The sequence below is a fragment of the Gorilla gorilla genome, chromosome 20 (assembly GCF_029281585.2).
Source record: "Gorilla gorilla gorilla isolate KB3781 chromosome 20, NHGRI_mGorGor1-v2.1_pri, whole genome shotgun sequence".
NCBI classification, from domain to species: domain Eukaryota; kingdom Metazoa; phylum Chordata; class Mammalia; order Primates; family Hominidae; genus Gorilla; species Gorilla gorilla.
In genome coordinates this window covers 46,924,864-46,952,817 of record NC_073244.2, presented here as the reverse complement: position 1 = coordinate 46,952,817, position 27,954 = coordinate 46,924,864, and the positions used below count along the sequence as shown (strand labels likewise).

The window sequence follows — 27,954 nt, the reverse complement described above, 5'->3', positions numbered from 1 at the left end:
GCCCGGCTAATTTTGTATTTTTAGTAGAGATAGGGTTTCATCATGTTGGCCAGGCTGGTGTCGAACTCCTGACCTCAGGTGATCCGCCCGCCTCAGCCTCCCAAAGTGCTGAGATTACAGGCGTAAGCCACCGCACCTGGCCTAAATTTTTTTTAAAAAAATTATCCAGGGGTGGCGGTGCGTGCCTATAGTTCCAGCTACTCGGGAGGCTGAGGCAGGAGGGTCACTTAAGCCCAAGAGTTGGAAGCTGCAGTAAGCTATGATTGCACCACTGCACTCCAGCCTAAGTGACAGTGTTAGACCCTGTCTTAAAAAAAGGGAGGTGGGGAAAGAAAAGAAAGAAAAAGAAATTCTTCTGCATTTATACGGGCAGTAGGGGGAGAAAATAAAACGAAGTTCAGTAGGCACGTGCAGATATCATATATCCCTTTCTGGGACACGTGACTGGAATTTCCACACTCCAGGAGGGTTTCTATAGACTCCCCGAGAAGGAATGAAGACTTTGGGGAATGGGAACGGTGGTTCACGATTCATAATCTCTTACAGGACTCTGGAAGATTGGGGTGGGCGCTGCATGTGATTGTGTGTGAGGCTGAGCAGATGGCAGGGGAAACTCGCTGGAGCCCAGCCTCCTTGGGGTCCACACTGGTACCCAACTGACAGTTAGAAGGCGCGGCCAGTTCAGCACCGCGGAGAGCTCCAGGACAGGCGCCTATCCCTGGTCTCTGAGCCCCGCCCCCGGCGCGCCAGGCCTTCCCGCAGGACCCGCCCAGATTTAAAGCTCCGTCATCCCGTTTAAAGAAGCCAAGGCGGCCTGGGCGGCGATGACACCGCGTCCAGCTGTGGTTACAGACTAATTCTCCCACAGAGACTCAGACTGGCCTGGTAGGGAAGAGGACTTTATTGGGATGTTAGTAGGGAAACATGAGAGGGTGAATTCCAGGGAATAGACACTAGGACCAAGGTGGCGGTCACCTTAAAGAGCCATAAATAAACTTAAAAAATAAATTAAGGTGAGGAGGTGCCACGTGGGGAGGCTGCTGGGACTATCTGGGAATTCTTAGGGATGGAATTTTGGAATTGGAAAGGGGAAATAAGAATTTCCAGCTGTCTCACAAAGGGGTGTGAAATGATCACTTCAAGACTCCCTGCTGCCCTAGGCTGGGAGTTGGGGTTCTGGGGCTCCAGGAAGAGGGGAGGTCTGGGCTCGGCTGAAGGGGTGAAGGGGGCCGGGTCAGGGTCGTTCCTCCAGGAAGCGGTAAGTGGGGTTCTCATAGCCGTGCCGCTGCAGTTCGCGGAGCTGCTGCTCCTCCAGGGTCAGCATGGGGTCCACCTGCAAAGGGCAGGGGAGGGACAGGACAGTGTGGTGCGGGGGCGGGACTGCCCGCAAGCCTCTCAGGCCGCCCACACCCGGGCTCAGGAACTCTTCCCACACCTCCACCACGCCATGGTTCTCACCTCCACCACGCCATGGCTGATAGCCCCGTAGGGCTTCTTCCTGCGCAGGAGCAGCATGGAGAGGACGATGAGGGAGCCTCCGCCCGCTCCCATGATCAGCAGACCCGACACAGCCTCCCGGGACACCCCTGTCCCAGCTGGTGCCTGCAGGGAGAGGAGATGGGGCAGAGGGCTTCTTTGAGGGTACTGTGTGGCTTTGGGAATCACAGCCTTGCCGCTGACCTCTGGTCTCTTCCCCTAGGTACCTGGCTGTTCCTCCTCTTACCAGCTCATCCCTCTGAATCTCCGATGAGTGGAAAGGGAAACCCCTTGGAACAGACGCATTCACCTGGGGGAGCAGGAAGTGTCAGGAACCCAGAAGCCTGGCACTGGCTTCTTCCTACCCAAGGGCCCAAGAGAGCGTCCCCCAGCCCTCTCATTTTCTAGGATCTCAATTCCACGTCCTCAGCTCCCTCTTCCCTCAGGACAAGGAACCCAAGGCCCCAGCATCTCCTCCCTCATACCCAGCCATATAGGCCCCGATCTTGTTCCCCTTAGGGAGCCCACAGTTCTGACTAACTTACCTTTCGCTCATACTGTTCCAGCGGGTTCATCTTCTCTTTCTCAGGGGATGCAGCATCTTGTTCTGTGGACCCTACCCCCAAGTCTGATCTCATTCTTTTTTTTTTTCTTTAGACAGAGTCTCACTCTGTCACCCAGGCTGGAGTGCAGTGGCATGATCTCAGCTCACTGCAGCCTCAACTTCCTGGGCTCCAGTGATCCTTCTATGTCAGCCTCCTGAGCAGCTGGGACTACAGACATGCCCCACCACACCCAGGAAATTTTTAAATTATTTGTAGGTACAGGGTCTCATTATGTTGCCCAGGCTGGTCTAGAACTCGTGGCCTCAAGGGATCCTCCTGCCTCAGCCTCTGAAAGTGCTAGGATTACGGGTGTGAGTCACCAGTGCCTGGCCCTATCTCATTCTTTAGGGTCCAGAGGAGGGGGCTGGAAAGTACATCGAACTCTACCCCAGGGGGTCTGAGGTTCCCAATGGATAGACCCTGTTTCCTTCTGGGTTCAGGGATTCAGTGGGATTTGGAGGCTGGGGTTAACTGTGAGACACTCACCTTTTGGAAGGGTCATGGGGGTGTCTGCTGGCAGCCAGAGGAAGCAAGGGAGTGGAACAGTGAAGAGAGGAGGGTATCAGCAAAGAAAGGTGGAGAAACATCCTTCCAGGGACTAAGAAGGAGGATTGGGGATCCTACAGAGGCTCCCGCAACCTTAGACATTCCTCCCCATCCTCTCCCAGTCACTGTGGTGGTGAAGACACCCTCAGACTCCAGGGGATTACAAATTAGGCTGGGGCCTGTTCCCTAATGTCTGGAGTCATCTGTATGTGGGCTCACTCACCATCCTTGGAATCTGGAGGCTGCAGCCCACCCTTGTCCTCGCTGCTGCCCCCAGGGGCAGGGGCTTCCAATTCACTGGGACCCAGGTGTTCAGAGTGGAGGAGTTCCTCTGAGGGGGACATGCAGAAAGGTGGCTGAGGTAGTGAGCATGGGGGTGAGTGGAGGGCACCCTAACAGTAGAGCAAGTGGGAGATCATGCAGACAGCAGAGTCAGCCCCAAGTGTGGGGTAGCCAGAAGTGTGATCTGAGAAAGTGGGAAGCTGGATGGAGGCACTGCTGGCAGGAAGGATGGAGGCTGAAGTTTCAAGATTATGTTTTTTTTTTTTTTTTTTTTTTTTTTTTGAGACAGAGTCTCACTCTTGTTGCCCAGGCTGGAGTGCAATGATGCGATCTCAGCTCACTGCAACCTCCACCTCCCGAGTTCAAGCAATTCTCTTGCCTCAGCCTCCTAAGTAGCTGGAATTACAGGCAAGCGACATCATGCCCGGCTGATTTTTGTATTTTAGTAAAGACGGGGTTTCACCATGTTGGCCAGGCTGGTCTCGAACTCCTGACCTCAAGTGATCCGCCCGCCTCGGCCTCCTAAAGTGCTGGGATTATAGGCGTGAGCCACCACGCCTCAAGATGATAGCTTTCTTAAATACTAGGAGAATCAGGGTTATGTGTAAGATATCCAGGAGAAAGCCACAATAGATCTGGGGGCTGCAATAGGTCACACTTTCCGGTATGCATATAGGTTCCTTCCCTTGAATCTGGACTGAATTTGTAACTTGCTTTAACAAATAGAATGTGGGTCCAAGCCTTAAGACCTAGCAACTTCCACTTTGATGTCTTAGAGAGCATAAACCACCATGTAGGGAATCCAGCTACCCTGTTGATGAGACCACATGGAGAAGCTCCACGGAGAAGAGAGGCCCTGCGCTTCCTTGGAGAGAGAGAAAGGTCCATTTGTGCTAGACTCCCAGCCCCTAGATGATCTGCTAGCTAAATACAGCTGCATGCTTGACCACTGGCAAGACCACTGAAAGAACCACTCTGCTGAGCCCAGACCGGATGGCAGAATCATGAACAAAGAAAAATCGTTGTTGATTTTCACTGCTAAGGTCTGGGCTGTTTGTTACAGAGGAATAAATGAAATTGGGGGGCCCAACATTTAGGAGTCAAGATCTGCCCTCAGAGATCTGTAATGGGAGCCAGGGTAATAGACACTCACGGATTTGGGGCCGCAGCTCCTGAGCCAGGTGGGGGTTCTGGTCAAGCAGGCCCAGGCTCTGATTCACCCTCTCCTCAATCACTTGAAGGTGGGTCTGCACCTGTGGGTGAGTGGACATGAAGGATGAACTGGGCAATGCAGGCTGGAGACGAGGAAACTGAAGCAGTATGAAGGAGGAATTCAATAGCGACCGAGGAAAAGTGGCACATGCAATGGACAGGACGTGTGGTACAAGGGTTAGGAACTGGGCCATAGGAGAAGGAAATTGAAGAATAAAGTCCAAGGAACAGAAAGTGGAGTTTGAGGGGATTCCAGAGACAGAGATTGAGGATTGGAGGGTCATATAGAAATGACATGGTTCAAGGCAAGATTTGGAGTTCAACAGCACAGAACGGAGTTTCATAGACAGGAAGAAAACATCCAGGAAAGGGGAATTCAAATTTGAGCGCACACAACAGGGGTTCCAGGGAAAACAAGTGAAGTTATGGAGAAAGGAGGTTGAGGGACAGGAATAGAGTTCAAGGAACAAGAAGGAGATTCTTGACCGGGCGCAGTGGCTCATGCCTGTAATCCCAGCACTTTGGGAGGCCGAGGTAGGCAGATCACCTGAGGTCAGGAGTTTGAGACCAGCCTGGGCAACATGGCAAAACCCTGTCTCTGCTAAAAATATTAGATTGGTGCAAAAGTTATTGGGGTTTCTGGCTGGGCACGGTGGCTCACGCCTGTAATCCCAGCACTTTGGGAGGCCAAGGCAGGCAGATCACCTGAGGTCAGGAGTTCGAGACCAGCCTGGCCAACATGCTGAAACCTGTGTCTACCAAAAATACAAAAATTAGCTGGGGCCAGGCGTGGTGGCTCACACCTGTAATCCTAGTACTTTAGGAGGCCAAGGGTGGATCACCTGAGGTCGAGTTCGAGACCAGCCTGACCAGTATGGTGAAACTCTGTCTCTACTAAAAATACAAAAATCAGCCAGATGTGGTGACACCCGCCTGTAGTCCCAGCTACTCAGGAGGCCGAGGCAGGAGAATAGCTTGAACCCGGTAGGCGGAGGTTGCAGTGAGCCCAGATCATGTCACTGCACTCCAGCCTGGGAAACAGAGCGAGACTCTGTCAAAAAAAAAAAAAAAAATTTAGCCCAGTGTGGTGGCAGGCTCCTGTAATCCCAGCTACTCGGGAGGCTGAGGCAGGAGAATTGCTTGAACCCAGGAGGTGGAAGTTGCAATGAGCCAAGATCGCACACTGCACTCCTGCCTGGGCAACAGAGCAAGAACCTGTCTCAAAAAAAAAAAAAAAAAAAAAAGACGATTCTGGGAAAGGCAGTGAAAATCCAAGGGACAGAACATAGGATCGACAGCGGGGGGAGTAGGAATCCAAGGGACAAGAAGCAGGGGTCAAAGACACAGCATGTGAGGGTCCATGTTTCAGGGTCAGGAAGCTGAGCTGAGAGACTGGGAAGGGGCAGAGAAGCGGTGTTCAGGGGATAGGAAGGGGTCCAAGAGACAGAAAGAGGGTCTAAGGGACAAGAGAAGAGCCTGAGGCGCTGGCGTCTGAGGAATAGCGGCGCATTTGGGAGCTGGAAGGATGTGAGCACCTGGAAGCGCATCTGCTGTGCCTTCTCGGGATCCACGGCGGCCACATGCTGGTAGTGGCGCAGCGTGTGCCTCTGTTCCTTCTGCTCCGCACGCAGGTAGCGCCGCAGGGCCAACAGGACACGCTCCGCCTGTGGAAGGGACACAGGATGCCCAAGCCCGCCCTGACCCTTCTCACCCTCTGCTCTCTGCCCCCACGGTCCCCGCACCTGAGGCGGATCCGCCTGCAGGGCTGCCAGGAAGCCCTCCAAGGCGGCCCGGCGCTGGTCGTTGATAAGGGCGATGACGCGGGTGGCGTGGGTTTCCACCAGGCGCTGTCGCTCACCAGACACCTGCTCCTCCAGAGTCTGCAGAATGGACTGGAAGTGCTGGGGAGCGGGTGGGCACAGGGTCAGGAGAGGAGAAGATGGGTCAAAGCCTGGTCAAAGAGAGCCTGGAAAGGCAGGGCTACATGGGGTTGGGGGGCGTTCCAGGGGTCCAGGCCTGGGCAGAACCAAAGGTTATAGACTGGAAGGGGTGGGCTACAGGGCCAGGCAGAGTGGAGGTGGGACTAGGCCCACTGGGAGCCAATGAGAGGATGTAAACTGTAAGATTGAGTGGGAACAATCTGGGAGCAGAACTGACCAAAGTTAAGGTGAAAGGGACAAAGCCTTGCAGGGCTCCTGGCCTGGGCAGGGTCAAACTGGAGACAGGCTGTGTATAAATGACACGATAGGGGTGGGACCAAGAGCTGGAATGGGGGCTAACATGAGTGGGGTCTCCATGGGGTAGGTCAGGTTAATAAAAGTGAGATTGGCCCAGCAGAGCCAGAATCAGGGGGCGGGGCCTGATAGAGACATAAATGCATCAAAGAGAGACCAAGAAGGCCCTGGCTGCATCTGCAGGGGCCCTGGCTTGGGACAGGACTCCAGAGCCAGCCCTGAGAGGCAAGTCAAGTCTGTAGATGGGGCCGAATATGGCCAATCTGGGGAGGAGAGCAGTGTCAGGTCAGATGACGGCTAAGAGGGGCAGAGCTTCATGTAGGCATGGGGCCAGGAAAGGCTGAGATAGGTGGGAAGGGGTGGAACTGGATTGGCAGGGCACAGCCAGAGCCAGGTGAAACTGAGCGTGCTCCAGGTGGTGGACAGGCATGAGTAGGACCCACTGGGGCTGTCCTACCTCATTCAGGGCCTGTCTGTCGGCTTTAGGCAGGTTCTTGGACTGGTTGTCTGCCATGGCCCATTCACGCATCACCTGCATAGGGAGGGGAGCTTCAGGACCCCAGAATCCACCCTGATCCACCTGGCAAGTCCCCCAACCCCTCTTTAAGATTTTAGAGGCCCCATGGCTGGGCGCAGTGGCTCACGCCTGTAATCCCAGCACTTTGGGAGGCCGAGGTGGGTGGATCACGAGGTCAGGAGATTGAGGCCATCCTGGCTAACATGGTGAAACCCAGTCTCTACTGAAAACACAAAAAATTATCTGGGCACTGTGGTGGGTACCAGTAGTCCCAGCTACTCGAGAGGCTGAAGCAGGAGAATGGCCTGAACCCAGGAGGTGGAGCTTGCAGTGAGTGGGAGATCACGTCACTGCACTCTAGCCTGGGCAACAGAGCGAAACTCTGTCTCAAAAAAAAAAAAAAAAAAAGATTTAAAGGCCCCAGATCCCTTAAGTCTCCCTGGCTCCTGGGTTCCCAAGAGGGAAGATCTGGAAGGAGTTTAAAGTGAAAGAGAGGCCAGGCGTGGCGGCTCATGCCTGTAATCCCAGCACTTTGGGAGGCCGAGGCGGGTGGATCTCCTCCCGCCGGAAGTTCAAGACCATCCTGGCCAACATGGTGAAACCCTGTCTCTACTAAAAATACAAAAATTAGCCGGGCGTGGTGGTAGGTGCCTGTAATCCCAGCTACTCAGCAGACTGAGGAAGGGGAATCGCTGGAGCCCGGGAGGCAGAGGTTGCAGTGGGCCGAGATCGCACCATTGCACTCCAGCCTGGGTGTTAAGAGCGAAACTCCGTCACAACAACAACAACAAAAGGAAAAAAAAACCAATAAAGTGAAAGAGTACCATAGACCAGAGTTTCCAGAGAACCTGGTAGCGTCTCAGTGGGATTCTAGATGGGCCATGGACCTCTGGCCATCTTAGGGGGGTGGTGTTGAGAGCTCAAGGTCAAAGGGGCTTAGGGAGCCTTTGGAGGTAGTATCAATGTGTCCTGGAGGAATTTCCTGGTATTTAGGGAGCTTTGTACTGTAGGGGGTCCTGGGGCCCCCAGTATTATCACCTCATTAATCTGGCGCATCCTACGCTCCTCCAGGTCCATCTTGGCCCTCAGGAACCCCTCGTGCTCACTGATTTCCCCAGGCATGCCAAAGTAAATATCCACACCGTCTGTGGGCCTCGGGGTGGGAGTGACTGCAAGACCAGGGATCAGGAGGTCAGTCTGCAGCCCACCTCCAGGTCGCCTTTTCTACCTAGAGAACCACATTTCCTAGAGTGCACCGGAGACCATCATGCACCCAGTTTAGCCACCGCTGCTGCCTAGCATTATGGGAGATGTAGTTCTGGACTGGGCCTGTTCTTGCAAAGCTTAGGAATCCATTACACCATCTTCCAAGCTTTCCTGAAATGATCCTCAAGACCTACCCAATGGCCCCTCTACTCCCAAGTACCCCCAAACCACCCCCTCCCTTGGCAGGTTAGCCCTTCTACCTCTATTTTATCCAAAGATACTCTCGTCTTTTCTCCTCAGTTGGGCCTTTCCCCTATAGGCCCCTCCCAAAGACACCCCCCAGCAAGACTCCCCCAGATCTTTCTCCCTCTATGGTGGAGAGGCCCCAGGGATTCAGAGACTGCCTCACCTTTGCTGACCACTGCAAGGGTATGGGAGCTTGGGGGCGGGACCCTTTCCTCTTCCTCTTCAGCCTGCGGAGGCTCCACGAAGTAATCATCTACTGGCTGTGGGAAGGATTCCTCCTCTTCCTCATCCTCAGCCCCCTCTACTCTGCTCCCCGGGGGCCAGGACCGAGTGGAGGGGTCACTGAGGGAGCAGGAGAGGACCCAGGCAGTAAGAACCCAGGCCTGGGCTCCCAGGCTTCCATCCCCTGCCTCAGGAACCTTGAGATGGGCACGGAGGTTTCCCTCCCACTCACCCAACTGCTGTCCCAGATGGGTCGGGGGTCCCTGGAGGGGGACAGCACACATACTCCACACCACGGAACCGATCCGAGCCACAGGGTAAGAGCATGCCCGAGCCGTGCAGGATGAGGCCCTGGGAGCTGCAGGCCTGTGGGAAGAGTGGGCCCAGATGCCAGGATTGTGGGATGGGAGGGGGCAGATGGGGAACTGGGCTGCCAGGGTTGGGGATTGATGAGGCTGGGAGCCTGGATTCCTGGTTCTAGAGGAAGGGGTTGGGGGATGAAATTCTTAGATCCCAAGTGCGAAGAGGATGCTGGTGGCCCAGACTCCTCGGTTCTGGTGGCGGAGGGTGTTAGAGGTCCCAGTTCCTGGGTTGTGGGGGCTGGGGACGGGTGGGCCAAGGTCCTGACCTCCTGCGCCTCCTGATGCCTCCGGGTTGAACTCTCACACTGGTCCATGCGCTCCTGGTGCAAGAACCGGCAGCCTTCAGGCACCAGCAGGGCCTCACTCACAAATTCACCAGCTGGGGAAGCACGGGACAACAGGGTGAGATCCTCCTACAGCCACCACCACCACCCTCCTCAGAATCCAGATATTTTATCCTCAGAGGCTTCTCTGCCCCACTTAGGACACAAGCACCCAGCCCCTTAATGTAGGCCTGAGAGAGGGGCTCAGAACCTTGCCCCTCGGAAACTCCCACCTCAGTTCCCCTCTCCCCGCCTGGGACTCACGCAGGCAGCGGAAGGGCACAACCTGGTGGTGGGGGTGGGCGCAGCTGCCGCTCCGGGAACCCCCGCACCAGCGCTCCATGGGGATGGCCTGCGTAGCCTGCTCCACACGTGCAATCTGCAGCTCCGGGTACATCTGGGGGGATCAGATGGGGGCAATCAGCCCACTGCCCCGCCCCTGCCAGCCACCCCTCTCCAGTAGTCAGGTCCCTTTTCTCTTTCTTTCTCCCTCTTTCTTTCTTTCTTTGAGACGGAGATTTGCTCTTGTCGCCCAGGCTGGAGTGGAATGGTACAATCTCGGCTCACTGCAACCTCCTCCTCCCAGGTTCAAGCGATTCTCCTGTCTCAGCCTCCCGAGTAGCTGGGATTACAGGCACGCACCACCATGCCAGGCTAATTTTTGTATTTTTAGTAGAGACGGAGTTTCGCCGCGTTGGCCAGGCTGGTCTCGAACTTCTGACCTCAGGCGATCCACCTGCCTCGGCCTCCCCAAGTGCTGCGATTACAGGCCTGAGCCACCGCGCCTGGCCAGGTCCGTTTTCAAGTCTCTAGTATTCATGAGGACATCGCTTCCCTAGGCCCTGCTTCTCCCTAGCACCAGCCTTAGATATCCAAGCTCCTTGTGCTCATTGGCCTCGCCCACTAGCAGTTTTCCCTTAAAAGTCCCGTCATCTTTAAGCCCTATCTCTTTTCCTGTGCTGTTCCCTCTAAGCCCACCTCTCTGGTCACCCCTCCCCGCAGTCAGATTCGTCTCCCCAAAGGTCTCACCCTCCTTTAGGCCCCGCCTTTTCCTCTATTCCGCCTCTCCAAAACTCTCCCTTCCCGTTACAGATTTGTCTTTTCATGGCCACGCCCCCCCAGCTCTCCGCGCTCTCATTGGGCTCCACCCCTTTCCCCATCTTGCTGGTCCTTAAGGTCTCTTTCTGTCTTAGCCCCGCCTATCCTTTCGCCACTCCCCCCTACACCTCTACTCTTTACAAAGACCACCAGATTCCTAAATTCCACTTCCTCTCTGGCTATCTCGCGGTTCTCCCCTTTTCCTGACTTAGTATCTCAAAACACGTCCCCTGCCCCTAGCATAGTTGCGCCTCTTTATTGGCTTCGCCCCCCAGCCTCCACGCCCCCCAGCCTCCACGCCTTAGATCGCGCAGCACCCTGGACCACGCCTTTTTCAAGTCTAGCTTTCTATGGGCGGCTCCGCCTCTCCCGCTCGGCCCCGCCCACCTGTCTGCAGTACTCCAGCACGCGCTGCGGGTCCCGGAGACAGCGTCGAGAGCGCTGTGGGTCTGGTTCCCAGCGGCCGGTGCGCAGGTCCCGGTGAAGGGTTAGGCGCCCGCATAGTCCAGCCACCTGGGCCGACCCTGGGGCCTGGATGGAAGTGGTGAGGACAGTGAGGGCTCGGGGGGCGTTGGCATGAAGGTCCCCCGGTTCTTTGCTCCCTAGGACCGAGACCCCCAGCACCAGCCCCCTCCCCCAAGCACCGCACACCGCCTCCATGGAGGCACCGTTCCCTGGGAAACAGCTCCCGTAGGGCGGGGGCGCCCCAGGTCTCCCGTTGCTATGGCGACCCGGGTCCCCCGGGATTCTTTCTGCCTTGTTGCTGCGGAGACAGACTCCGCCCCCACCCCAGCGCAGCCGCTCTGGAGCCCGAAGGGGTTAAACCGGAATCGCGGAGGAGGAGGCCAGAACCCAGGAGTTCTGGCCCCTCCTCCCTCCATCCCTTGCTCAGGCTCCCGTTGCAGGATGCAAAGCTGACAAGGCCTGGCTTCAGGGGCCTACAGTCCTGGACACCAGGTCCTTGAGGACTGGAGAGCTACATCTGGTTGGGGTGGGTGGTGACTGAAGGACTGGACTCCTGGGTCCTGGGAGGCTGCAAGGGCCTCCATATGGGTCCAGAGAATACAAGGGGTCTGGATGATTGGATCTAAGTGCCTCGCTGCTTGGTGGGTCCTATGTGCAGGCGGGAGGGGGTTGGGGCCGAGTCACCTGGGTCTGGAGAGGGGGCTGGACTTCTGGGACCAGGGGCTCTGAATAGACCAGTTCCTATGCTCGAGATGGGAGGGGGCTGGGACGTCGGATGATGGGCGAGCTGGGGCCTGGAACCCTGGGTTCGTAAATGTGGTTGGGGGCGCCTGGGGGCTGACCACCTGGCTGGAAAGACCGCGCTTTCTGCCCTGGACATGTCCGCGCCGGCGTCCAGAGACCCGGTCCCGCCCCTTCCCCCATCCCCCAGGACCCGGCCCGGCCTCACCTCGGCCGCGCCGGGGCTCCCACCGGCCAGGCTCCCGATGGCGGGCTGCGCGGGCAGAAGCAGCAGCAATAGTGGCAGCAGCAGCGGCAGCGGCGGCTGGCCCGGGCGGCGACTTAGACCGCGAGCAGCGGGGCTGGCGGGCCCCATGTCCCGGCCCTTGCGCCCTCACGTCCCCTGCACTCCCGCCCGGCCCGGCCCCAGCGGTGACAGGAGCTCCCAGCGCCACCGCCGCCACCTCCTCCTCCCGCCGCCCCCGGGCTGCGCCGGCGCCGCCAGCCCCGCCCCGCGCCGGCCCCGCCTTCCTGGTCAGGACAATAGCGTGGCGGCTTCGCGCAGAGTGGAGCAGCTCGGGAACCCCGGGCGGGAGCCTGCGCCAGGCCCCCGCCCCTCGAGATTCCAGGCGTCCCGCCCCATGAAGGGCCCAGCCAGGAGTCCGGCTATGGGCTCCGCCCGCTGTGGATTTTGAGTCCTGCCGCAGGACTCTCACCCTCTCTAGACCCAGACACTCACAGTTTTGTCCTTTTCCAAGGATGCAAGCATCAGAGACCCCCATCCCCTAGTACATTCCTCTGTTGAGGGCTCAGGAATACAGGCCTCCAAAATGTCCTCAGTCAAGAAGGCAGCAGTTGAGACCTAGTCCCCTCCTCTTTCAGATCCAGAAGTCTGGGCACCTTCTCTCTCAGGACCAGAGACCAAGCCCCCAGCCCATTCTCCTTCAGACCCAGGAGTTCACTCTTCTTGCTCTGCTTCCCAAGGGTCCCAGGGGCCTGGACCTTTAACTCCTAGCTCAAGGATCCATGAACCAAAGCCCCCAGGACCTTTCTTTAAGGATCATCCAAGCAGGCACCAGCACCATGCCCACTGTGGATGCAGCACCTCAGGATTAGGGTCTGGATCTCCACGCTTGCTGTAAGGACCAGGGGATTGCCATTTTCCTACCCATAGTCTCCCCTTCCCTGCTCCACTTCAGGGCTCACTTGTTTGTCTCCTCTAATGAGAGTTAGAATTCAGTCTTCCCCAGGACCCCTGGGGCAGCCCTATCACTTGTGTGCAACTGTGTGGACATCTATGCGTGTGTCTGTGCATACATGCCTATGTGTGTGTCTTTTCTGTTTGCAACTTGTGTGTGTGTGTGTGCGTGTGTGTGTGTGTGTGTGTGAAGATGTATATTAAAAGAGCCCATGGCTAGGCACAGTGGCTCATGCCTGTAATCCCAGCACTTTGGGAGGCCTAGGTGGGCGGATCACTTGAGGTCAGGAGTTTGAGACCAGCCTGGCCAACATGGTGAAACCCTGTCTACAAACAAATACAAAAATTAGCTGGGTGTGGTGGCATGCACCTGTAGTCCCAGCTACTTGGGAGGCTGAGGTGGAAGGATGGCTTGAGCCCAGGATGCAGAGGTAGCAGTGGGCTGAGATCATGCCACTGCACTCCAGTCTGGGCCATAGAGCCAGATCTTGTCTCAAGAAAAAAAAAAAAAAAAAAAAAAAAAAAAAAAGAGCCTAGAGTGCTTTGCAGGTAGCAAGAGGCTGAGAGGTGGCTCACAGTTTTACTCCTACAGCCACCTCATAGGCTAGGGTAGAGGAGGGACCTTGGGACAGGTCTAAGGGACCCCTTCCTTGATGGAGAGTGATAATGCCAGTAGACTCCCTAAGACACACTTGCCTCTTTGACTTTTTTTTATTATTAAACATAAATATTTTTATCCCAAGAATCCCCTTTGCCCCAACAGTGGTAATTCTCACTGTATCCCCACTCCTTGGGTCCAAGTCTTTCTGAGTCTTTAAGGAAAGTGAAATCAAGATGGTGGCCATCTTGGGTTCCTAGGGAGTATATGGCCATCTTGGCTGCATTTCCATTGGCCGAGCAAAGTTCCCCTCAGGGAGAGCCAGGGTGGGGCCTGGTATGCTCTTCATCTTCATCTATCCTATGCTACCTTTCCTCTCAATGCAGATGGTCATCTTGAAATATCTTCTTTCAGTGGCTAGAAACAACTTCCATCCCGGCCCCAAACTCCCAACACCAACTGCCCTGTCCCCATCTCTCCTCAAAGGGCCTACCTGCCATCTTGAATCTCTTTTACACTGGGGAATAGGTGGGCATATTGGGTGGCCATGTTGCTCTCACTTGGGGCATCTCCTTTGGCTGAGCTGACTGTATACAAATGCTCCTGACAAATGTAATGATCTTTCCCTCCCCTTGTGTTCAGTTTTGGAGGAGTAAGGAGGCCAACTTGTCCTGGCTCCTCAGAAATCAGAACAATCCATTATGGCAAGTTGGAGATCCCAGGACTCTTCCATTGGAGAGATGTCACACATGAGTCTGGAGACGCGGGTGGCTAGGTGTGGGGAAGGCAGCATATGGGAAGGGGGGAGTCCCGGGGGCCAGATCTGGGGGCCCAAAGGATGTGGGTTTGATGTAGCTGGTGAAAGCTCGAGGGTGGGGTGTGGTGAGATAGCCTGCCCTGGCTCTGTAAAGTCTGCAGGGGGGGACCATGCCCAGGTGTGGGTTGAAGTCATAGAAGGTAGGGGTCCCTGGGGGCCCAAGGGGGGAGGGTGGTGGCAGGAAGAGGCCTCCTCCAGGGGCTTCGCCAAGGCTCAGGCTCACACTGACTCCTCGGACCTTGTAGTAACCGTTGGTTGGGTCCTGAGGGGACAAATGGGACTCAGTAAGGTCCGTGATCGTGCAGGGGGGATGAGGGTCACTGATGGAGAGACACACTGAAATAGACCAGACCTTGAGAGAGACAAAAAGAGACAGGAGTGGGCAGAGACACAGAGACACCCATGGACTGGGAGAGAGAGAAAGTGAGACAGAGGAACAGTGATAAGAGGCAAAGGGATAGGACATAGGCAGAGAAAGGTAGAGACGGAGGGATATAGGCCTGCTGAGGGGTGTCGGGGTGGAAGGTGCAGAGGGAACAGGAGAGAGACACTCACCTGCCCAACAGCCTCTAGGCTTTGATTCAGTGTCACACCCTGTGTTGCTGCTACAAGGCATGTCACTAGGATAGAACTGGACCCTGTCCTCACAGAATCCCACACCAAAGGAAAAATGACAGATCATGAGACAGTACCCAGAGGGGTCAGGGCTGTGCCTGGGAAAGGCATAGGCAATGACAGGGGCTGTGATGGTGGAGCCCTCAGCATAGTGGGTGGGATAAGGAAGCCCAGATCAGAGTGGTCATGGCTGTGATGGGTGGAACACAGGCAAAATGATCGGGCTGTCATGACGGAAGCATGGGCTTCCTAGAACAAGAAATTTCTGAGCTGAGACTGGAGGACTAAAGGAGGGAATTAGGTAGACACGGGAAGGAAGGTAGGAGGTTTCAGGCCAAGAGAATGGCATGTCGGCTGGGCACAGTGGCTCACGCCTGTAATCCCAGCACTGTGGGAGGCTGGGGCGAGCGGATCACTTGAGGTCAGGAGTTCCAGATCAGCCTGGCCAACATGGTGAAACCCCATCTCTACTAAAAATACAAGAAAAATTAGCCAGCTATTAGGGAGCCTGAGGCAGGAGAATGGCTTGAACCCAGGAGGCAGAGGTTGCAGTGAGCTGAGATTGCACCACTGCACTCCAGCCTGGGCAACAGAGTGAGACTCCGTCTCAAAAGAAAAAAAAAAAAAAAAAAGAAGAGAGAGAATGGCATGTGCTAGGTACACAGGAGAGAGAGAGAGAGAGAAGTGCTCTGGCCTGGGGATGGCCTGGAGTCAATGTGGCTGTCCTAAGGTAGGACCCCAGAGGAAGGACCAGTTTGGGGAGATGTGGGGCCAGTGTAGGACCTGGCGGCTGAAAGTGGGCTTGACCGTGATGAGGAGAGCACAGGCAGGGTGAGCCCTGGTCTGGGGCTCCAGATGGAGGCTAGGGCTGGGACAGATGTGTGGGAAGCGTCTGCAGACAGGCAAACTGAGGCTGGGAGCTGAGTGAGATGGCCCAGGGGGCAGGAGGAGTGGGGTGGGGAGCTCAGTCCCAGCTCTGAGGACAACAGAAGGAAAAAGGAGGGGACAGGCGTGGGAGAGAGTTGGAAACACAATGAAGGGAGCCCCGCCTCTCCCAACAGTGAAGGGAGCCCCGCCCCTCTCAACACTCACCTTGGTCTCCAGAGTCCCTTCCTCCTCCAGAACCAGATCACTGTGGTCAGTGTGCACAATGGGGCCCTGGGGTAGGGAACTTAGTGAGAGGGAATAGGCAGAGGATCCCCCCGCCCCAATGCCAGACCCCAAGGACCTTCAGCCAGCCAGTGGAGGCCAGGCAGGAGGGAGTAAGAGCACCCGAGAGCTGGGGACTGCACTCAGGACAATAAAAGGGCTGTGAGAAGCCAGCGTGGTGGCTCATGCGTGTAATCCCAGCACTTTGGGAGGCTGCAGCAGGAGTATCACTTGAGGCCAGAAGTTTGAGACCAGCCTGGCTAACATGTCGAAACTCTGTCTCTACTAAAAATGCAAAAAATAGGCAGGCATGGTGGCAGGCACCTGTAATTCCAGCTACGCAGGAGGCTAGGGAACGAGAATCACTTGAACTGGGAGGTGGAGGGTGCAGTGAGTGGATTGCACCACTGCATTCCAGCTTGGACGACAGAGCAAGACTCTATCTCAAAAACAACAACAACAACAACAACAACAACAACAACAACAAAACGGGCTGTGGGGACATACTGGGCCTAGGGAATAATTGGGTCAGGGGCATGGACTTGGGTGACATTTGGGTGTGGGGTCACTGTTAAGACTAGAGCCCTTGGCCGGGCGCGGTGGCTCACGCCTGTAATCCCGGCACTTTGGGAGGCCGAGACGAGCGGATCACGAGGTCAGGAGATCCAGACCATCCTGGCTAACATGGTATAAACCTCGTCTCTACTAAAAATACAAAAAAATTAGCTGGACGTGGTGGCGGGTGCCTGTAGTCCCAGCTACTCCAGAGGCTGAGGCAGGAGAATGGTGTGAACCTGGGAGGTGGAGCTTGCAGTGAGTCGAGTTCGTGCCACTGCACTCCAGCCTGGGCTACAGACCAAGACTCCGTCTCAAAAAAAAGAAAAAAAAAAAAAAAGAAAAAGAAAAAAAAGACTTGAGCCCTCAGGCCGGGCGTGGAGGCTCATGCCTGTGATCCTAGCACTTTGGGAGGTCGAGGCGGGTGGATCACCTGAGGTCAGGAGTTTGAGACCAGCCTGGCCAACATGGTGAAACCCAATCTCTACTAAAAATACAAAATCAGTCAGGCATGGTGGTGGGCGCCTGTAATCCCAGCTACTCAGGAGGCTGAGGCAAGAGAATCACTTGAACCAGGGAGGCAGAGGTTGCAGTGAGCCGAGATTGCAGCACTGTACTCCAGCCTGGGTGACAGAGTGAAATTCTGCCAAAAAAAAAAAAAAAAAAAAAAAAAAAATGGAGACAGGGTCTTGCTCTGTAGCCCAGGCTGGAGTGCATGGTGCAATCATAGTTCACTGCAGCCTCTACCTCCTGTGCTCAAGGGATCCTCCCACCTCAGTGTCCTGAGTAGCTGGGACTATAGGTGTGTGCCACCATACCCGGTTCATTTTTTATTTTATTTTAGTTTGTATTTTTGTAGAGATGGGGTCCTGCTATGCTGTCCAGGCTGGCTTTGAATTCCTGGCCTTAAGTGATCCTTGTGTCTCCACCTCCCAAAGTGGTATTACCAATGTCAGGCACCATGCCCGGCCTTAGAGTCCTATTTGAATTTGGGGGCCCTCTTGGGACTGGGCTATTATTTAGGTCTGGAGGCACAGTCAGGTCTGGGGACCCTGGCATCCTACCCGGTCCTCGCGGCTGCCTGTCTCCTCTTCTTCAGGACCTCGCGAACTGGAGCCGTCGCTGCTGCCAGGGATTCGCATCAGGTTCTTTTGCTCGGAGAAAGAGGCTGAGGCTGACAAACAGCGACCGGTGGAGTTAAGCGATGGGCGGGGTCACAATGTGTGCAGACCAATAAGCGGGAAGAGAGAGGACTGGGAACCAATGAGGCTGATTGGGTGGGGCTGTTGGAAACCAGTAAGAATCATTCCCACCGAGGAGTGTGACCCTGGGAAGGTCTAGTTAGGGCTTAAGGAGGGAACCAGAACGTGAAGGCGAGCTAAGCCCTGTGCAGAGCTGGAAATGGGACTGGAGCCAAGGCCCAAGGCCAGGTCAGGTCACTGGGCAGGCAGGGCGCGTGTGGGGCTGGGGCCTGGGGAGCCGGGGCGGGGCTCAGGCACTAACCCTTGCTGTGGCGCCAGCAGCAGAGGGCCACCCCAGTGATGACCATAAGGAGAGTCGTGGTGGCAGCGGCCACTCCGGCCACTATCCGCACAGTGGGCAGCAAGTCTGCAGGGAGCAGAGGGGACATCCTGAGAAGGCTGAGGGGGAACCAGGAAGCGGGGGCTCAGGGATTGAGTTTGGGATTCCTGGGTTCAAAAGGTCGCACATTTGGAGATTCAAAGGCCCTTGCATTTGGGGTTCCCCAAGTTTGAGAGTGAGTTTAAATTCCCTGGCTTTAGGGAGTCTTAGAATTTGAGGGGTCCTTTACTTTGCAATTTGCTTTGCAATCATTGGAGTTTCCCTTTTTGGGGCCCCTAGGTGTGAGGAGTCTCTCAGTTTAGGATTCAGAATGCGAAGGCATTTGTGGTTGGGGGGTGTCTTGGGAATCAATGAGCCCACAGTTTTGAGACTCCCGAGGTTTGGAGGTCTCCTCTGCATTTGAGGGTCTGAGGTTTTGCAGCCCTCGGCTGGGGGATCCCTGAGTTTGTGGGGTTTAGACTCTCCAGATTTGGGGTCTTCGGGCTGGGGTCTCACCTCTACGGCCCAGGCTGGCTTGGGCACCTCCCTCGCCCAGCCGGTTCCGGGCACTGCAGTTAAAGCTCCTGCTAAAGTCAGACTCCTGGGTCCCCGAAATGTGTAGCACAGAGATCAGGCCCGGACCCAGTCCCCCGCGGCTCTCTGGGGCAGGGAATGTCTCCACCAGGAACCGGCCCTGCGACCCCGCCTCCAGGAAGCCCTCATCCCAAGACCAGACCTGGGGGCACAAAAGAGGGAGGACACGGAGGAGACTGAGGAGGGGAGGAAGAAGCAGGAGGGATGTCTGGGAAGTCAGAAATGGTCACAGTAGTTTCGGGGGGCCAGGTGGGAGGTCAGGGATCACGGCTGGATGGGTCACGGGAGGAGTGACATTTCCTTACCACGGCATCTGGGGCGGGAGAGGCGAAAACCAGACACTGGAGGCGAGCAGGGCCCCTCAAGAAGGCAGGCGCAGAGTGCAGGGCGGTCACTACTGGGGGAGCTGGGATGGAGACTGTAGGTCACTCAGAGGAGAGGTCTTGCCCTCCCCAAAGGCTGTAACAAAGCCGGGTCTGTCCAGCGCACTCTCCGCTAACCTCAATCAATCAGGCCACGCCGCCTCCAAACTCCGATTCTCCTAAAAGCCTCGCCTTCAATAGGTCCGGTCTCCAGCCCCCGCTGGGTGTAAAGCTCCTTCCAGGCCACTCCCACTGCATTAGCCCTTGCCCCCTCGGTCCGCTCCCTATCCCAGGACGGGCCAGGTCCCCTAGGAAGCCCCGCCTTCTCACCGTTCACAGTCAGCCGAGCCTCCGCGGCGCCGCCCCCCAGGCCCGATAGCCCAGGCTCAGCTCTGCACACATAGTCGCCTGCGTCCTCGGGCCCCACCGACGGGAGACGCAGTGTGGCTCCAGAGCCCAGCACCTGCGACAGGGAAGGGGAGTCAGAAGCCGGATTTGTAAGGAAGCCTGGTCCCCCGCCAGCCACCGCCTCAGATTTAGGGCTGCACCTGCGCGCCACCGCGGCGGGTCCAGGTTACCCGTGGAAGCGGGTTCCCGCGCCAGGCGCAGCTGAAGGAGGCGTCTTCCCCCACGTCCACGGACACGTGCTCCGGCTTTGCCTGCAGAATCGGCCCAACTGGACGAAAGAGACTAGGGGTCACATGGCCGGGGCGGAATGCAGCCACTGACCTGGGATCAGCCAGCCCCACAGAAACACCACACCCTCTAGGGCGCAAGAATATGCCCCAACTCCACACTCTCCTCCTCCTAATACCCCACGCCCGCTCTCCCGGCCCCGCCCCTCCAGGCCCCGCCCCTCAACAGCCCTGAAAGCCACGGCCACCTTTGACCACACCCACAGGCCGGCCCCAGCTCACACAGCACATCCAGCGCAGTACTGCGGTTGGCGCTACCCACGGCGTTGCTGACCTCGCAGGACACGGGCTCAGTCAGGAACGAGGCCTCTGCCACGACCTCTAACCTTGGCCCGCGGGCCCCGAGCACCGGAGAGCCCCCTTTTGCCCACCTGAGGAAATGGTGGCGCTGTTAACGTTGTCCCGGCCTCTCTGGCACACCGACTCAGGTCCCAGCCCTTCCCAAGCTCACTCTTGGGGCTGGGGAGAGGTGGGTCTTCGTCCTCACCTGTAGCCTGTGACAGGAGGCTGGGCTGTGGCCTGGCACAGGAAAATGACCTTCTCTCCCTCCTGCACAGTGTGTGGCGAAGCAGACAGAGTCACCTCTGGGGGGTCTGTGAGGGTGGGACAATGGTCAGATGGGCAAGGACCAGGAACACCTCCGTCACTGGCCTAGGGGTCCAGTCCCTGGTTCCTCCATCCCAGGAGTCTGGGCCCCTAATCCCCTTCTCCCTTTGAGCCAGGAGTCTGGGCTTTCCGTTCCCAATTTCCCCAGTTACCTCAATGTGCCAGCCTTCTGCCCTCTCCTACTCTCCCCGATGTGAGAGTCAAGGCCCAGCTTTCTCTTTCCCCAGGGACTCCAGCTGTCTGTCCTCTCCTGCTCGGAGTCTCACTCTGCTGCTGAGTGGCACGATCTCGGCTCACCGCAACATCTGCCTCCCGGGTACAAGTGATTCTCCTGCCTCAGCCTCCCAGGTAGCTGGGATTACAAGTGTGTGCTACCACGCCCGGCAAATTTTTGTATTTTTAGTAGAGACGGGGTTTCGACATGTTAGCCAGACTGGTCTCAAACTCCTGATCTTAGATGATCCGCCTGCCTCGACCTCCCAAAGTTCTGTGAGTACAGGCATGAGCTACCATACCCAGCCCTCTCCTGCTGTCTTAGATCCAGGAGTCCAGGCTCCAGTTTCCTCATTCCCCAAGGGCCACAGTCCCCTCCTTCCTCATACCCAGGAGTCAGGGCCCCACACCCCTCTTTCCCAGGGCCAGCTGCACTCACACTGCAGGCTCAGTGTGATAGCCGTGTCTCTTCCTGCGGGCAGGGCCTGGCTCCGGGCCCGGCAGACAAAGGTGGCTCCATCATCATGGCTGAAAGGGGTCAGGGTTAAGGTGCTCTCCACTGACCCAGGGGTCCCTTCCTTCAGCAGGGTCTGGAGGGAAGGATAAGAATAATAATGCCATCTACCCCTTACATCGGGGGTGTCCAATCTTTTGGCTTTCCTGGGCCACATTGAAGAATTGTCTTAGGCCACACATACTAACACTAATGATAGCTGATGAGCTAAAAAATTACAAAAAAGTCTCATAATGTTTTAAGAAAGTTTATGAATTTGTGGTGGGCCACATTCAAAGCCATCCTGGGCTGCATGCAGCCCATGGGCCGCAGGTTGGACAAGCTTGCCTTACTTAAATAGTGCTCACTATGTGTTGGTCACTCTTCTGGGCATTTATAGGTATTTATTTATTTAATTCTCACAATACCCTATGACATGCATGCTACTATTATCCTGATTGTACAGATAAGGCAACTGAGGCACAGAGAGGTTAACTAACTTACTCAAGATCAATCAACTAGCAAGTGGCTGAGACATAATTTGAACCCAGGTAGTCTGGCCCTAGAATCTTTACCCTGCATCATATTTCAAGAGTCCAAACCCATGAACCTCTGCCCTCCCATGTCTTCTTCTCTTCTGGATGAGCCTGTGGTCAGAGTGTAACCCAAGTTTCCCTCAATGGGCAAAGGCTAGCACAGGAATTTGGACCTGACCTGATGGAAGGTGGTTCCATCCAACAGGACCCCATCTCGGAACCACAGCAATTCAGGGGTAGGGCGGGCATGCCCACGGCTCCGACATGTCAGGTTCGCAGGAACTCCAGCAACCAGAGACACAGAGGGGCCGCCCAGCACCTGCGGGGCTTCTGGGGGGACTGCAAGGTGGATTTGGGGTCAGAGATGGATCCTGATCTTCTCAGCTCCAACTGACCATGCCCCTGGGCTCCCTGGGCTCTGCTACTCACAGCTAGTACGGGCTGCCCTCTTGGGCTCCCAGGGGACAAGTGGGCGAGGTCCTTACCCAGCACGTGCAGTTGGGCAGGTCTGGAGCGGAGGCCTGCTTGTGTAGCCTGACATTCATATGATGCTTCATCCTCTAGCTCCACGGGCCTAATGTGGAGGTCATGCTGGCCATTGGCTGCATTCCCTGATATCCAGTACCGGGACCACCCTGGAGTCAGGGAGAAGGCAGTCAGCACACCATGGTTCTGAAATCCTGGCCTCAGGCCTCCATCCCCAGACATCCTCCACCAGAAAACTGGCCCACACATTTGGTGGTAAGACACTATTAAAAAGTGTGTACTGGGCCCAGAGAGACTCTAACTCCCTCCCAACGCAGAGTCACTGCAAACTTAGGGGTAATAAAGTCAGAAAGGAAAGCAAGAAAATGATTGCCATAAAAATTAGGTTAGATACTACTTCTGGAGTGAGGCGGAGGGGGCTATGATAGGGGAAAGGAACACGGGGGCTTCTGGGGAGCTAGCAATGGACTTGGGTATTGGCTGTGTGAGTGTCTATTTTATTTGGTGAATCTTCTGTTTATATTTACTGTACTTTTTTGCATTTATGTTCTCTTTTTTGTTTTTTTGAGACAGGGTCTCACCATTGCCTGAAGTGCAGTGGCTTGATCATGGCTCACTGCAGCCTTGAACTCCTAGGCTCAAGCAATCCTACCACCTAAGCCTCCTGAGTAACTGGGACTATAGATGCACACCACCATGCCCGGCTAATTTGTTTAAAAAATATATATACATTTGTGTAGAGATAAGGTCTTATTATGTTGCCCAGGCTGGTCTCAAACTGCTGGTTTCAAGCGATCCTCTGGCCTCAACCTCCCAAAGCGTTGGGATTACAGGCGTGAGCCACTGCACCTGGCCTATGTACTATTTCGCAATAACATAATAATTCCCAAACTCTGTGGGTCACCCCCAAAGAAGCAGCTCAAAAATCAGGACTCCTAAATGTTTACCCGAGCCCATCAATTTCCCAAACTTGAAAATGTCAAAATAGAAACTGCAGGTACAGCCGAGCCCAGCAACTCTCCCCCTAGCCAGCCTGTCCCACGTGGAGAGAACAGTCTTACCTGGTAGGTCCCTTTGGCCCCCTAGGGCCAGCCCACTCTTAGTCCATTGAACTAGCCCCCAGTAGGCGCCCAGAGCACACGGCAGCCGGGCTTCCTCCCCCAGCAGCACCACCAGGTCCTCTGGCTGTTGCAGGAAATGGGGCGACGGGCCTAGGAGAGTTGGGGGCAGCAGGGCTGAGCTTAGCACCTTCAGGGGCCCCCTCATTCAGGACCCAGGAGTCCCAGCCCCCAGCTCCCTTCTCCCTAGTGAAGCGGCAGCCCGCAAGCAACCCCCTACCCCCACCCCATATTCCTCCGCTCCCCTCGTGCGGTACCTGCGCTCCCTCTGAAGCAGAAGAGGAGGACGAGGAGGGCGGGGACCCGCATCCTGAGCATTCGTCCCCCAAGGTTCACGAGATTTGCCGTCGCACTGGCCTTCCCGTCAACTTCTTCCTCTTGAGAGCACGCCTCCTGTCACCCTGGCCCGGAGCCCCCTTCACGCTCGACTCTTCGCCCAGCCTAGTCTCTGGCCTGGAGTCCTCCAAGTCTGCTCATCCGCAGCCTCTGACGCTCTGAAACGCCTGCCAGTTCCGCGGCCTGGGTCTCTGGGAGACCCCAAGAGGGCCCGATCCCGCTCGCCCCGCCCGGGTCCGCCCCCCGGGAGCTCCGCCCTCTTCCCGTTGAGAAACTCCCGCGGCTGAGACGCGGATGAATGGGGGACGCAGGGCGGGATCCCCCGGCGGGTGGGCGCCCCCAGCTCAATTGGGGTCTGGGAGCCGGAACACCTGGGTTCGAGGAGGGAGGGGGTCCCGGCTGGGTTGGACACCTGCGCCCTGCCGGGGTTGAGGGGCAGCCAAGGGGTGAGGAGGAGGGAAGGGAGAGAGAGTGGAAGAAACTTGCTCAGCCCAGGTCCTAGAGGGACTGCGCTCAGTGGAAACTGAGCTATAAATGGGAGCTCCTGGGGCCTCGCCAGTTTCCGCGCCCTGGGGGATGCGGGGTCCGGGGCTCCCCCGGGCCTGCGGGTCGGGAAGAGGGGACGCCGATACCTGGGGGACAGTTGGGACCCCTGCCTCGACTCCCCCAGCCTCAAAACCCCTCCTCAAAATATCCCTCTGTTCCCTTGTTATTGCTGCAAACTACAGCACGTCCTAAGACCCAGGAATCCAGGCCCTCGGCCCCTCCTTTCCCAGGACCCCGCAGTCCCAGCCCAGCCCCTCTCCCCACTCGGCCGGCCGGGCCCCTCGGCCTGGTTGCCCGGCGACGGCTGGGAGGCGGCGGTGCCGGGCCGGGGCAGGCAGGGAGGCTGGGAACCGCGCAGCTTGTCCTGACGGCTCCATGCAGCCCAGCTGGGGCGTTCCCACGCTGCGCAGCTGGCCGAGCAGGTGGGAGGGACCCCGAGCAGCCTGAAGGAGGGCTGGGGGGCTGGGACCCTGATCTGACATTTCTGGACCTGTAAGAACTGGAGGGTCCACATTCAGATTCTCCACTGTTCTTAGGCTCAGACTCCGTGTCCCTAAATGGGGGAGTGGGGTTGGGAGTGGGGGTTGGACTTACAGGGTTATAAGGGACTGGTGGTTCAGGCCTTTGCTGGCTGAGACGCTGATGGCCTGATCTCCCGGTTCCTTGAGAGGCTGGAGACTCAACTCCTAGGTCTCCTGCCTGCAGCATGGTGCACTTGGAAGAGGGTGACAGGGGTCAGAATATCTGGTCTTAAGTCTTAAGAGTCGGTGGATTTATCTGCCAATCTCTCCCCACCCCCACACAGGCCCAGGAGGATTTGGAAATCAGACGGTGAACATCTGTCCTAAGTCCTGTGTGTATGTGTGTGTGTGTGTGTGTGTGTGTGTGTGTATGGGGGGGTGCGGGGGTGGGTAGTGTGGCCAGGAGGATCAGAGGCCCAAATTCCCGAGTCCTTGGAGAGAAGGGACTGAGACCCCAGGGTCTGAGAGGGGAGGGATCTGGGGGCCTACACTCCTGGCTTCTATGTGGTTTATCTAGTGCCTGGATTTTGAAATAGGATGGACATGGGGCTGGAACTCCTGAGTCTTAGGGAGGAACTCAAGTCGTGGGGCTGTTTTTCCAGGCACTTGACGCCGCTTCCCCTTCCTGGCTCTCTGGGGCTACGGACATGGAAAGATGGAGAGCCCAAGGTCCCAGGAGCATGCAGAGAAGGAAAACAGCCAAGGTGGAGGGTGGAAGTTTTGTGCTAATTAAAGGCCCCAGCAAGGGACAGCTCCACGCTCTGGCCCCTAGGGACACCATCTGGTGAGGGCCCCCAGGACAGAGCCACTCCCCCAGCTTGGCATCCAGCCCATTTCCCAGGGGGTGTAGAGAGCAGTTGGGAGAGGGGAGGTGGGAGGAGGGCAAGGAGTCAAGCATGTGAGGGAAGAGGGAAGGCCAGCATCGAGGATGAAGCTGGGGGCTGAGGCCAGATGCCTCATCTTGTTCCTGGGAACGAGATTGGCGGGGGTCTTGGGGAGGTGGGGAGAAAACTAGCATTTCCAATTCCCGCAGGAGATAAGCAGGCAGAAGAAGCTTATCCCAGGCAAGTGTATGTGCACGCGGGGAGGGCAGGCCCATCAGCATATGGTTATAAAATCCAGGGATGTGATGAGCAGAGCCACTCGGAGATGGAGAGACACATAAGAGAAAGAGGCGTGGTCAGAGTGTGGCTGAGAACAAATATTTATGGAGCTCCTGGTGTGTGTGAGACAGAGTGTGGGGTGAGGGGAGCGACAGAGGTGAGAACAGAGACAGAGAAACAGAATAACAGAGACATGTAGAGATGGAGAGACACAGTGAAATAAAGATTGACTGAGATTTAACAACTTAATATAGAGAGCGAGAGAGGCTCAAACAGATGGAGAAAGATGGAAAGATAAATCGGCTGGGCACAATGACTCACGCCTGCAATCCCAGCACTTTGGGAGGCCGAGTCGGGTGGATCACCTGAGGTCAGGAGTTCGAGACCAGCCTGATCAATATGGAGAAACCCCGTCTTTACTAAAAATACAAAAAATTAGCCAGGCGTGGTGGCGCATGCCTGTAATCCCAGCTATTAGGGAGGCTGAGGCAGGAGAATCGCCTGAACCCGGGAGGCAGAGGTTGCAGTGAGCCGAGATCACACTATTACACTCCAGTCTGGGCAACAAGAGTGAAACTCCATCTCAAAAAAAGAAAAAAGAAAAAAAAGAAAGATAAATCAAGGGCCAGGTGCAGTGGCTCATGCCTGTAATCCTAGTACTTTGGGAGGCCGAGATGGGAAGACTGCTTGAGCCCAGGAGTTCCAGACAAGCCTGGGCAATATAGCAAGACCCTGTCTCTGCAAAAACATATAAAAAAAATTAGCCAAGTGGCCGGGTGCAGCGGCTCCCACCTGTAATCCCAGCACTTTGGGGAGCCAAGGCAGATGGGTTACCTGAGGTCAGGAGTTCGAGACCTGCCTGGCCAACATGACAAAACCCCGTCTCTACTAAAAATACAAAAATTAGCTGGGTGTGGTGGTCAACGCCTGTATTCCCAGCTACTCAGGAGGCTGAGGCAGGAGAATTGCTTGGACCTGGGAGGCAGAGGTTACAGTGAGCCAAGATCGCACCATTGCACTCCAGCCTGGGTGACAGAGCAAGACTCCCTCTCAAAAAAAAAAAAAAAAAAAAAAAAAAAGCCAGAGTGGTGATGCGGGCCTGTAGTCCCAGCTACTCAGGAGGCTGAGGCAGAAAGAACACTTGAGACTAGGAGGTTTGAGGCTTCAATGAGCCATGATCACACCACTGCACTCCAGCCTGGGCAATAGAGAAAGACCCTGTCTTTACAAACAAATTTTTAAAAATTAGCTGGAGTGGTGGTGTGCACCTGTAGTCCCAGCTATTCAGGAGGCTGAGGCAGGAGGATCACTTGAGCCCAGGAAGTTGAGGCTGCAATGAACCAAGATCATGCCACTGCCCTCCAGCCTGGGCAACAGAGCAAGATTCCATCTCAAAAGAAAGAAAGATAAATCAAGATAGATAGAGGGAGGGAGAGAGAGAGACATGGAGAAGGAAAGAAGAGATGGGGGAGAGGGCAAGAAAAAGAGGGAGAAGAAAGCTCATGCAGTCCTTGCCAAAGGGCGCCCACTTTGGGCTCACACTGCACCCACACTGGGGGCCGGTGGAATTGGACTCTGCCTTTTACTCCTGCCCACACCCTGTGCACTCCCACGTAAGACACTGTCACACACACGCTCTCCACACGCTTATTACAGATCACAGTTCACTCTAACCTTCCCCACTCTCACACCCACGTACACACATGGATATCTTCCCTCTCTCCCACACTCTCTCAGCCTGTCACACTCACTCTTGCATCCTCCCCAGCAGAGATCCCTGACATCATTTAGGCACTGATGTCTACTCAAAAAAGGAAGGGAGGCCAGGTGCGGTGGCTCATGTCTGTAATCCCAGCATTTTGGGAGGCTGAGGCAGATGGATCACCTGAGGTCAGGAGTTCGAGACCAGCCTGGCCAACATGATGAAACCCCGTCTCTAGTAAAAATACAAAAATTAGCCAGGCATGGTGCTATATACCTGTAGTACCAGCTACTTGGGAGACAGAGGTGTGAGAATTACTTGAACCTGGGAGGTTCGAGCCATGGGAGGTGGAAGTTGCAGTGAGCCAAGATGCCACTGCACTCCAGCCTGAGCAACAGAGCAAGACTATCTCAAGAAAAAAAAGAAAGAAAGAAAGGGACTTGCCAAGGTCATGTATCAGGGCAAGGAAGAGTTGGGGGCCCAGCTGGCTGCTCCCCTGCTGAGCTGGGAGACCACCTTGATCTGACTTCTCCCATCTTCCCAGCCTAAGCCAGGCCCTGGGGTCATGGAGGCTGGGGAGGCACCGAGGAACGCGCCTGGCATGTGCTGACAGGGGATTTTATGCTCCAGCTGGGCC

General features: G+C 56.1%; 2 protein-coding genes across 6 annotated transcripts; both read right to left on the bottom strand.

Annotated features, from left to right (window-relative positions):
• Positions 1–883: 883 nt before the first annotated feature.
• On the bottom strand, positions 884–12,016 carry APLP1 (amyloid beta precursor like protein 1). Of its 4 annotated transcripts, none has more exons than XM_019016152.4 (17): positions 11,744–12,014; positions 10,717–10,860; positions 9,496–9,628; positions 9,175–9,287; positions 8,779–8,912; positions 8,488–8,666; positions 7,911–8,041; positions 6,813–6,887; positions 5,864–6,022; positions 5,657–5,785; positions 4,063–4,162; positions 2,851–2,958; positions 2,568–2,594; positions 2,022–2,092; positions 1,724–1,786; positions 1,459–1,602; positions 884–1,333 (listed from the first exon to the last, which is right to left on the bottom strand). In XM_019016152.4, the coding sequence occupies exons 1-17, from the start codon at positions 11,888–11,890 to the stop codon at positions 1,235–1,237; spliced, it is 1,956 nt and encodes a 651-aa protein (XP_018871697.1). In that variant the 5' UTR covers positions 11,891–12,014; the 3' UTR covers positions 884–1,234. The 4 variants fall into 4 exon arrangements, with proteins under 4 accessions (XP_018871697.1, XP_018871698.1, XP_018871699.1 ...); XM_019016153.4 differs by having other exon boundaries at positions 2,568–2,591; XM_019016154.4 differs by lacking the exon at positions 5,864–6,022 and having other exon boundaries at positions 11,744–12,016.
• A 1,388-nt stretch (positions 12,017–13,404) lies between these two features.
• Positions 13,405–23,650, bottom strand: KIRREL2 (kirre like nephrin family adhesion molecule 2). Of its 2 annotated transcripts, XM_019016150.4 has the most exons (16): positions 23,367–23,650; positions 23,053–23,202; positions 21,991–22,140; positions 21,684–21,844; positions 20,916–21,066; positions 20,145–20,250; positions 19,880–20,028; positions 19,511–19,638; positions 19,293–19,425; positions 18,906–19,006; positions 18,523–18,742; positions 17,950–18,054; positions 17,511–17,620; positions 15,835–15,900; positions 14,351–14,389; positions 13,413–14,081 (listed from the first exon to the last, which is right to left on the bottom strand). In XM_019016150.4, exons 1-16 carry the CDS (start codon positions 23,425–23,427, stop codon positions 14,010–14,012), a joined length of 1,902 nt encoding a protein of 633 aa, XP_018871695.1. In that variant the 5' UTR covers positions 23,428–23,650; the 3' UTR covers positions 13,413–14,009. The 2 variants fall into 2 exon arrangements, with proteins under 2 accessions (XP_004060597.1, XP_018871695.1); XM_004060549.5 differs by having other exon boundaries at positions 13,405–14,389.
• Positions 23,651–27,954: the final 4,304 nt, after the last annotated feature.

Coding starts and splice junctions, on each gene's coding strand:
- APLP1 (XM_019016152.4), bottom strand. CDS start 11,890: ATGGGGCCCGCCAGCCCCGCTGCTCGCGGTCTAAGTCGCCGCCCGGGC. Junction 9,288..9,495: donor TGTGCCCTTCCGCTGCCTGC/GTGAGTCCCAGG, acceptor GTGCTTCCCCAG/CTGGTGAATTTGTGAGTGAG. Junction 2,093..2,567: donor CCCCATGACCCTTCCAAAAG/GTGAGTGTCTCA, acceptor ACTTGGGGGTAG/GGTCCACAGAACAAGATGCT.
- KIRREL2 (XM_004060549.5), bottom strand. CDS start 23,427: ATGCTCAGGATGCGGGTCCCCGCCCTCCTCGTCCTCCTCTTCTGCTTC. Junction 21,845..21,990: donor TGCCCAACTGCACGTGCTGG/GTAAGGACCTCG, acceptor TCCACCTTGCAG/TCCCCCCAGAAGCCCCGCAG. Junction 17,621..17,949: donor CTGCTGGCGCCACAGCAAGG/GTTAGTGCCTGA, acceptor GCTGTTTGTCAG/CCTCAGCCTCTTTCTCCGAG.